Source organism: Vigna umbellata, chromosome 2 (assembly GCF_029865625.1).
Source record: "Vigna umbellata cultivar VRB3 chromosome 2, Vumbellata_1.0, whole genome shotgun sequence".
NCBI classification, from domain to species: domain Eukaryota; kingdom Viridiplantae; phylum Streptophyta; class Magnoliopsida; order Fabales; family Fabaceae; genus Vigna; species Vigna umbellata.
In genome coordinates, this window is record NC_142166.1 from 16,824,336 (window position 1) to 16,834,786 (window position 10,451).

Here is a 10,451-nt window from a genome sequence, read left to right on the forward strand (position 1 = left end):
AGCTAATATGGAGAGCAGCTTGATTATCACATATAAGTATCATGTGAGTGACATCTCCAAATTTCAATTCACTAAGCAATTGTTTAAGCCACACAAGCTCACAAGTAGCTGATGCCATAGCTCTATATTCTGCTTCTGCACTAGACCTTGCCACAACACTTTGCTTCTTACTTTTCCAAGATATCAGGTTGCTACCAATAGAGACACAATATCCAGAAGTAGACCTCCTATCAAAAGGGGAACCAGCCCAATCAGCATCTGAATAGCAAACGATTTTTGTATCGTTGTTAGGGCCATATAGCAAACCTTTTCCAGGTGATCTTTTAATATACTTCAGTATGCAAACAACTGCATCCCAAAGGTCTTCACATGGGGAGTTTAGAAATTGACTCACCACACTAACTGAGAAGGAAATGTTAGGACGCGTAACAGTAAGATAGTTTAATTTACCAACTAGTCTTCTGTACCGTTCAGGATCTGAGAAAGGCTCCCCCTGATTTGGTAGGAGTTTGATGTTAGGGTCTATAGGTGTCTCAACAGATTTACAGTTCATTAACCCTGTTTCCTCCAAGATGTCTAACGCATACTTCCTCTGAGATATGACAATACCATCATTGGATTGTGCTACTTCAATACCCAAAAAGTACCGGAGTTTGCCAAGATCTTTGGTTTGAAAATGATGACAAAGGTGTTGTTTCATCTGAGAGATGCCAAGATAGTCGCTTCCTGTGAGAACAATATCATCGACATACACTATTAAGTAGATACATCCAGCACTCGAGTGGCGATAGAACACTGAATGATCCGCTTCACTGCGAGACATACCAAATTGTTGAACAACACAACTGAATTTACCAAACTAGGCCCGAGGAGACTGTTTTAGGCCATATAAGGATTTGCGAAGACGACATACCAATCCAGATGACTCCCCCTGAGCAACAAAGCCAGGCGGTTGCTCCATATAAATTTCTTCATGCAAATCACCATTGAGGAAAGCATTTTTGACATCAAGTTGGTAAAGAGGCCATTGTCGAAGAGCGGCCATGGCAATGAATAGGCGAACAGAGGTCATTTTTGCCACTGGAGAAAAAGTATCACCATAATCCAAACCAAAAATCTGTGTGTAGCCTTTGGCAACTAATCGAGCTTTCAGACAATCAATTGTGCCATCAGGACCAACCTTGATAGCATACACCCACCTGCAACCATCAACAGACTTTCCAGATGGTAATTGGACAAGCTCCCAAGTTCCATTTTCCTGTAAAGCACTTAATTCATCCATCATAGCTTGACGCCAACCAGGATGAGTTAAGGCATCACCCACAGATTTGGGAATTGACACAGAAGAAATGGATGAGAGACAAGTATAAAAAGATGGAGATAATCTGTGGTAATTAAGAACAGTATAATGGGGGGAAGGGTTACGGGTAGAGCGTATACCTTTACGGAGGGCAATAGGCAAGTCAGACTCAGTTGCTGGAGCCGGAGGAGACACATGAGGCGGCACCGGAAGTGAGTCATGAGGGAGACAATTACGGCGACTATAAACCTGAAGGGGTGGAGGTGAAGGATGATCCTGTGGTGAATGAGAGTCTAAAGAAGGAGAAGACAAAATGGGTGGACCATCACCAGGAGGATCACAGATAAGAGGAATATCAACAATAACAGGGAGAGGTACAGAACTAGAAGATAGATGTGAAAAGTAAAAAGAAGACTCATCAAAAGTGACATCAGCAGAGATAAAATGACGATTGAGGGAAGGGGAAAAACACTTATAGCCCTTTTGTGACCGTGGAAATCCTAAGAAGACACATTTGTGAGACCTAGGAGATAACTTATCAAGACCAGGACTAAAGTCATGAACAAAACATGTAGACCCAAAAACTCGAAGAGGTAATGGATGCAGAGGGTCTTGAGGAAATAAGATAGAATGAGGGATTTTGTTATCTAGGACGGAAGATGGCATGCGGTTGATAAGATAACATGCTGTGAGAACTGCATCACCCCAAAAACGTAAGGGTACTTGACCATGAATCAGAAGTGTACGAGTTGTTTCAATAAGGTGTATATTCTTGCGCTCAGCCACCGCATTTTGTTGAGGGGTATAAGCACATGAGGTTTGGTGAAGAATGCCATGAGAAGCCATAAACTGTTTAAACGGGTGAGAAAGGTATTCACGGCCATTATCACTACGTAAATTTCGAATAGACACCCCAAACTGTGTTTTTATTTCATTGAAAAAAGATTGGAAAATAGAAAACAACTTAGAACGATTCTTCATTAAAAACAACCAAGTACATCTGGAATAGTCATCAATAAAGGTAACAAAATACTGAAAACCTAAAATGGACTTAACACGACTAGGTCCCCAAATGTCAGAATGAACCAATGAAAAGGGGGACGACGCCCGTTGTGAGACACTACAAGGAAAGGAATTACGAGTATGCTTCCCTAACTGACAAGACTCACACGACAAACTGGATAATGTGGACAACCTCGGGACAAGTTGTTGTAGTTTGGCAAGACTAGGATGACCGAACTGAGCATGAAGAAGGGATGGTGACTCCATGACTACGCCAACATGTGGAGAAGGGCGGAGATGATAAAGGCCATGAGACTCACATCTTGTGCCAATCATGTGTTTCGAACTCCGGTCCTACAACCAAACAGAATCTTTAGTAAATGAAATAACACAATTAAGAGTACGAGTTAAACGACTAATGGACAATAAGTTGAAGGGAGACCCAGGGACATAAAGTACATGATCATTGGATATGGATGGAAAAATATTAACAGTACCAATACCATGAGATGAGACTCTAGACCCATCAGCCATTGTTACCGAGGGTAAATTATCCGGACATGATAAGGAAGAAAACAAAGACTTGTTACCAGTGATATGATCGGTGGCGCTTGAGTCAAGGACCCAAGGTCCGAGGGAGTGAGTTAGACCAACAAAAGGTGTACCTGTACGTGCAACAGATGCAGATGTAGTGGAACCAGAGTGTTGATGATCCTCATACCATCTGAGAAATTCGTTAAAGATTACAGGTTTGTCTACGATATTAGATGAAGTAGGATGGTCTGCAGACGGTGATCGGGGAGGTGGATCAGAATTTGCCATTGCTACAGGTCGAGGAGGACGTCCATGGAGAGCATAACATCTATCAATCTTGTGGCCTAACTTGCCACAATGGTCACATTTTGGACGTCCTTTACTTGGCTTGCGAGACCGACTTCGATCATCACGTTGAGCAGCCATAACAGAGGAATCATCAGTGTGAGAGGATGTCTCAGTGACGGGTTTGCTCGGTATACGCAAAAGAGCAGAACAAGTAGAAGTAAAGTTGGGTATGACAGGAGAACCCAAAATCTGATCACGGACATGAGAAACATCATCAGAGAGTCCGTATAATGCCAACAACATGAAGAACTTTGATTGTTGTTCCAATTCTTCAGCAGGAGTGGAAGCAGGAGGTAATATATCATTAAAGTCATGAAGAAGGGCATGAATTTTACCCAAAGATTCTGCCATGGGACCAGGATTGCACGGACCAATAACAGTTAATAGGTCTTGACAAACACCATAAAGACGCTGAGTGTCATTTGTGTATAACAACTTCGCTTATGCCCATACTTCTGAACATGTTTCATAGGATCGAAACATTTGTTTCAGTGAGGAGTGAATGGTGGACTTTATAAGAATGCATAACTGAGCATCAATTTTCATCCAGCGGGAAGTGTCATCTATGGGAGCAGTAGTCACATTTTGAGTAAGATGATCTAAGTACCCCTGACTCTTCAACCAAAGTTTGATGTCGGACGCCCATGTTGCATAATTTGTGCCATCTAACTTGTCAATGGACAAGTGTACATTCACATAATTGGTATATATTGAGCGATCAGAAGATGAGCCACCAATAGAGGTGTTTGTAGACGAGGAAGACGCCATGGAGAGGGAGAAACCCTAAAAATTCAAAGTGCTCCGATTGACGCAACGACCACAGATCCAGAAAGAGGGCGAGGAGGCGATCACGACGGTGCTGATCGGCGCGGAAAGCTCCGGCGACGCGCCGGCACGCGCGGCGGCAGCGGCGACTCTTGCGGCGGCGCGTGGAGGCGCGTGGGTGGTCCGTTCGCCGCGATCTTTGTACCACGGTGGTCGCCCGACCGAGACGATTCCGATGGTGTGGTCGCCGGTCGATTCTAGAACTCCGGCGCCGGCGACGACGGCAGCGGCGGCTGCAACGGCAGCGGTGGAGGCGACGGCAACGACGGCAGCGACGGCGACTGCAACAGCAGCGGCAGTGATGGGTGCCGGAGACCGTGGAGTTGACTGGAACTATTCCTGTGCTCTAGATACCATATGAGAAATAGAGAAGATTGGGAGAAAATATCCCTTGTGTGTTTAGCATACACATAGGGTAGTTTATTTATATTGTAAGATATGGGCCAATGCCCTTAATACAGAATAGACTAAGCCCAAATAACAGAAACACACATCTTAACATCTAACAAAATGCATTTTGCATATTTATGTATCTTATATATTTAAGTATATTTTACATTTTTTAATGCTTATGAATCCTACAATTCACGATTCAAAATTTAAGCTCTCTGATACGAAATACGATTGGCGATTCAACTACCATGCTTTTCACTGATCTGGATATGGGCCACCATTGGCACACCAATAACACATTTTATTAAAATGTATATTTTGTATAATGTGTTATGTTCTGTAAGTTAAATATGTTATTAAATGCTTTTAGGCTTATGTTTCTTATTTATTTATCATGAATTTGCACTGTCAAGTGCCTTGTGAAATGAATATGTATGTTTAACTATTAATCATAGACCACATGATTGAATAGGAAAAAAGCCCACCCCCTACATTTACAATTTGAACCTTGATTCAGCTACCATAGTCAAGACACCTAAAAGTACTAATATCAATATTATATGTTATGTTATTCCAATCCCATACCCCATCAGATTGTATTCACAATAGATTGAGTTCACATGATTTAATCTAACCTCCAAAATTTTGTGATAATAGTAAGGAAACAAAGGGTGAGCCTTGGATAACTATAAGGTTTCCACATCATGGCCAGGATATTATGGCTTCAAATCCTTGAAACAACCTACTGAGACTACACACCTCTATCCTCCCCAAACCCCACTTGGTGGAGCCTTATGCCCTTTTTGTACTATAAAGAAACTAAAATGAAACATGATAAAATTTTACCAGTTTAGATGGGTTTGGTTCCGTTAACACCCCCCACTAAAACTTGTCTTCTATGGAAACTAATTTACAATGACTTTGTCAAATATTAAAGCCAGACATATCCAAAATTTGAAACCCACCACCAATCACACAAAGTGATATAGTTTACCTAAAATTTAATATTACCTTAGATTTTGAATCGTGAATTGTAGGATTCATAAGCATTAAAAAATGTAAAATATACTTAAATATATAAGATACATAAATATACAAAATGCATTTATTAAATTAATTTATTATATATATTTTTACCTTAAATATAAATGTTTTATTATTATATAGCATGGTACTGTGTGAATAACAACAATGCCTCAATGAATGAAATTTGAATTTTCACAAACCTAGAATTCTGCATTTCAATTTCCTATTTCTCTGATGGTCACCATGACATTCAAATCCCCCACCAAGAGAACTCCCGTGGGAGCCTCCTCTGCCGATGGCTCCTCTTGCTCCTCCTCCCTCTACCATTGTCGCTTCTAGTGCCTCGCCTGCCACTCACTCCCCTCTTGCGACAACGAATGAAGCAAAAGTGGATCCTGGCAAAAAGCAATCCAGAACTCGACCGACTTAACTCACTTATGTGGAAATCTTCTCTTCTTCAAAATGATGGCGAAGACACTTTTTCCTTGTTCATTGGCTCCAACGAATAAGAGGCGAGAGGTGAGAGTTGAGAAACCAAAAAGAAATTAGGGATTTACAAACCAATGGAGGTTGGTTTGTAAACCAAATTAGGGTTTTTACAAACCAAATTGGACAACCCAAACCAAAAACCCAAATTTATGGAGGGCGGTTCAAGCCACAATTCCCAATCCAAAACGGGATTAATGTAATTCGAAGAACGAATTGTGTGATTTGATGACGATACTTTCATGTGATTCGTATCATCGCTTTTGAGAATCACATTGTTTTGTGTGTATCTAAATTGTTCGATACTTACTACTTCAGCATAGCCATTCTATTTCCTCCCTCCAGTTAATTCCTTCCCCTGTTCTACTTGGGTTCCCCTTCCTCTCCCTTAATATTTCAAAACCAATACATTCACGTGCAGGATTTCTGTTATGCTTCAATTGCATATATAATATAGGAGTTTTTGCAGCTTGTAGTTTGTTTTGCTTTGGATAATGTATTTATCTTTTGGTAAGATGTCTTACATTGATTGGGAATATGGCCAGAGTATTCCTTATAAGCCTTGACCAATCTTCCTCTCTTGAGCTAGCTTTTAGGAGTACCTATCGGTCAATGTTATGATATCAAGGTTCTGTGATTAAATAATCTAGAGTTTCTGAGGTGTTTGTGTGTGACCATGCTTTAAACCCAAAGGGCTCTTGTATGAGGGAGTTGGTCTGAATTATAATGTAAAACATTTAATGTGTCTTCACCTAAAAGCTCAAGCTTTTGGGATATTTGGTTCATGATGTGTTTATAACTTTGTTAGAGATGAGAGTTGATTGTTGTAAAAAAATTATAGATATATGATCTGATTACATTAAATAATATTAGCGCCTAAATGAGATAATTTCGCACCTTTTTTACGTCTGTGGAGAGGGAGCCGACGCCTAAGTCGTAAAAAAATTAATATTAGCACTTAAAATGAGATATTTTCAAACATTTTTTACGTTTATAGAAGGGAAAGCTAAGGGCTTGTAGCAGACGTCTAAAGACAATAAAATAGTGACTTTTCAGTCCTATACGCATACCATTTGGCGTTTGCAGAGGGTAAAAACATTCTATATTACTAGCTATTTTGTGGGAGTTTTTAACCTCCTTTATTTTCAACTTTTTTATTACAAAAAATACCTCAATTTTTGCCCTCTTTTGTTTTGGATTAATATATGCTATTCAATTTGATAATTATACCGTAGAAGTTTTAATCTCCCTCATTTGTATTATTTAGCTTGAGAGTTTATTACTTTATTTTTCTTGCATTATTTAATTTATGTCACCATTTGAGATGTTTATATTTTTGGGTCAAAAATATTTATTTCTAACAGGATTAAAAGGATAAAGGTTCATTTGTTACATTGTCCAGTCTCCGTTTATGCTGCTCAAATCCAAGACCAACTGTTCTTGCAAATGAGGAATAAGCACAGACCTAAAATTGATATAAATCCCCAACTAGGAAAAAAAACAACTAAAATCAAGAACCACCATTTTGGAGAAAATACATAATATATAAGCAATTCTTCAATACATTACCAGAGGCAACTGATGAACCAACTTGCTATGAGGACGCAATATATTAAGTGGGTCAACAGTTAAATCAGGATAGGATGAGTCTACGTTTCCCGTTGCAAGAACTGCATGAGGAGCACTACAAAAAAATAAGAATATAAATTTAAGAAACAAATTATTGACATAAATAAAAGACCCTTGCAGAAGAAACAAATAATATAACCAGAAAGTAATCAGACCTTCTTGGAACTGAATTAAAGTCCCCACAAACCAACATTGGAATGTCTACACTAGCAGCAATTTTCTCCAATCCTTTCGAAAGAGTGTGCACCTAAAAATAAGAGGAAATTCATAAGTGTCATGTTCCAAATAAGTACACTATTCAATATGATGAAGCAAAAGAAATTACTTACCTGCCAAAGTTTGACATCCTTTAAATCTTGATGAACATTTACATTTGTACTTGCCTAAAATCCACAAGCAATATATGACTAAGTAATAGAGATTGTGTTAATAAAAAGGTACTTTAATCCAAACTCACAGAAAGGGACGAGTGAAATATTGCATATCTTTATAAGAAATAAAGAAATATATTCAATTATGATTTAAAAAAAACAAACTATACCATACACAAAAATACATTTAGACCCAAAACAATATTCAGTTTAAATATTTCACTGATAATCTCCTATAACCTTATTGATGTAATATAATAACCAATTTGTGAGAAAGGTTTTCACACTTCAGCCACCTAAAGTAGAAAGCTAAATGACTAGTTCATATGCATCGCAACAACAAAAAAAACTTCAATGTGACTAGTCAGATCGAATTTAACATTGTCATGGAATTAAAACAAAAGCTTTTTGATGAGTCAATATTTTCTCAATTTCACTTAGCTTATTGTACCGAATTTAATTAGGGAATTGTGCTTAAATGTCCGGTATTTTTCCGTTTTTGCTAATTGTGCTTAATTTGACCAAAAATTTTTATTTTAATTAATTTGAATTATTTGAGCTAATTATTTTCATTATTAATTGTAGGAAAATTGTTGGATAATATTTGGGACATTTTGGAGGTCAAAAGAAAATGTGACATCAATTTTGTTTAAACTAAAAAGTGAGAGGTGTGGATTTACTTTTTGGAGGTGCAACTGAAATTCTGGTCCAGCTTGGCAGCAGCTTGTCACGGAGTGGGCTGGTCCACGCCATTCTATCTTCATCAAGCACATGGAAGGCACACACGTCCAAGAAGCAAACTTGAGGGGGTGCTGGAAGAAAGAAAGCACACGCCCACGCCGAGAGTCCAGCAAGGTAGGAGCACGCACAAGCAATTGGGGAGCATCCAGCAAGGCTCATGCCACGCCCATATAGAGAAGCTTCAAAAAGCAATGGGCTGGATTCATTTGGAGAGGTGCACGGGATCCCAGCAGAGGTGAAGTCCAGCTACGTCCAGCAAAGCGGTCCAGAGAACATGGAGGTTACAAGGGATTCACTTCTTGATTTAAAAGCGGGACACACGTCTAGCCGCCACGCTTTTTTTTGCTTGATTTTCTTGAACATTTTGAGATATGGGATGAAGGAGAGGAAGACACGTTCTGCAGGAAGAGAGCTCATGTTCGTCCAGAGAGCAGCACACGGATGCAGAGGTGGAGAGATGGATCACGGTTGAATGGAGAGCTCACATCCAGCGTTCCAGCAGCACCAGGGATTTGGTTTTTTTTCTCTTTCTTTCTTTTCATATATATTGTATTCAAGCTTGGATGGTAGTTAAATTACAAAGTGAAAGAGTTGTTGGCTGGGAAATTAATTTCGTTGAACCACCATTAGCATTTTTCAATGTTCATCATTTCTTTTCCTTGTACCTTGTTGTCGTGGTGAGTGTGTGGTGTTCAGGAAGTCATATCCAAAGAAAAAAAAATGTTGGTGTGCATTGGAAGGAACGTTCCAGCTTTTCTTTTGTGTTCATGGAATGAGAAATAGATTAAGTGAGAGTGTAGGATGATGGGACGGACCAAGGCTTGGCAGCATTCATTTCCTTTATTTGTGAGAATGAAGAGGTGATTAGATGGGGATAGGAGTACTCGTACGGTGGTTGGGTTGAAAGAAGAAAAGTTGATTCATCTTTGCTTGGAGAAAAGAAACGTGCGTGCATGAACATTGGGAGAATGGAGAGGCATACAGATATTGAAAGAAGTGTGGTGTCCTGCACTCAATAACTTTGTTGGAAAGGGATTGAAGATTGAATTTTATATTTGAAAGAATATGATGTTTTATTTTGGAAAGCCAACAATGATTAAATTGGAGGGACCCACACGGTTTGTGCACACTATATTTTATTTTATCTTCTTTCTTATGGACCTAGGATGAATTTTATATTTTACGTGCTACAACTTTCTTAAATGCATTTAAATGTTTTAAAGTCATTTCTACTTATTCCATTATTGCAAATTAGTTTACTATTAACGTGTTTTCTATGTGTCATTTCCATGATAAATTACTTTTAATGTTTAGCTTACTAGTTGCATTTTAATAGCTTCAATTATGTTTGGATATTTACTTATTGCATTGTTCACTTTAATGTCTTCTTTTATTTCAATGTTTTCAATTCTGGTTACGGTTTTATTTAATTTCCACTTTAATTTATTTTAATCAAAAACAAAGCTTTCAAAACTTACCCCCCCTTCGTGTGTGATATAAGACTGAACCGCAATTTGGTTCCTGAGAGACGACCTAGGAGTCACTTTCTAGTTTATACTGCATTAATTTTGCAATCAACTTTTGTGTGAGGTGCGACCCTCTCATCACTTTTATAAGGTAATAAATGTGAGCCTGTGACATCCATGATTACAATAGAAAACACTAAAATTAAGCATTACCAATACTTAATTGCCATGCGGAAACATCCAAGACAACATCTTTGGATGCTAGTAGCCTGTGACAATCTATGCAGCAGATTATAATAGAAAAAATACATCTTCAGACTCAAAATACCA

The 10,451-nt window shown here is 38.7% G+C and overlaps 2 protein-coding genes across 2 annotated transcripts; both read right to left on the reverse strand.

The window, feature by feature from the left end:
- Nucleotides 1-2,407: 2,407 nt before the first annotated feature.
- LOC148203518 (uncharacterized) lies at nt 2,408-3,527 on the reverse strand. The gene is made up of 2 exons (XM_088106135.1): nt 2,968-3,527; nt 2,408-2,656 (listed from the first exon to the last, which is right to left on the reverse strand). The coding sequence occupies exons 1-2, from the start codon at nt 3,425-3,427 to the stop codon at nt 2,619-2,621; spliced, it is 498 nt and encodes a 165-aa protein (XP_087962261.1). The 5' UTR covers nt 3,428-3,527; the 3' UTR covers nt 2,408-2,618.
- Nucleotides 3,528-7,280: 3,753 nt separating this feature from the next.
- On the reverse strand, nt 7,281-8,814 carry LOC148203519 (carbon catabolite repressor protein 4 homolog 2-like). The gene is made up of 5 exons (XM_088107632.1): nt 8,716-8,814; nt 7,873-7,926; nt 7,699-7,790; nt 7,484-7,598; nt 7,281-7,379 (listed from the first exon to the last, which is right to left on the reverse strand). The coding sequence occupies exons 1-5, from the start codon at nt 8,812-8,814 to the stop codon at nt 7,281-7,283; spliced, it is 459 nt and encodes a 152-aa protein (XP_087963758.1).
- Between the last annotated feature and the right edge of the window lie 1,637 nt (nt 8,815-10,451).

What these genes read in the sequence shown, in the direction of transcription:
- LOC148203518 (XM_088106135.1), bottom strand. Translation starts at nt 3,427, where the DNA reads ATGTTGTTGGCATTATACGGACTCTCTGATGATGTTTCTCATGTCCGT. An exon ending in TGCATCTGTTGCACGTACAG is followed by an intron (nt 2,657 to 2,967) that starts GTACACCTTTTG and finishes GTTTGGTTGTAG; the next exon opens with GACCGGAGTTCGAAACACAT.
- LOC148203519 (XM_088107632.1), bottom strand. Translation starts at nt 8,814, where the DNA reads ATGAGCCTTGCTGGATGCTCCCCAATTGCTTGTGCGTGCTCCTACCTT. An exon ending in TTCTTCCAGCACCCCCTCAA is followed by an intron (nt 7,927 to 8,715) that starts GTTTGCTTCTTG and finishes TGTGGATTTTAG; the next exon opens with GCAAGTACAAATGTAAATGT. An exon ending in AGGATGTCAAACTTTGGCAG is followed by an intron (nt 7,791 to 7,872) that starts GTAAGTAATTTC and finishes TCTTATTTTTAG; the next exon opens with GTGCACACTCTTTCGAAAGG.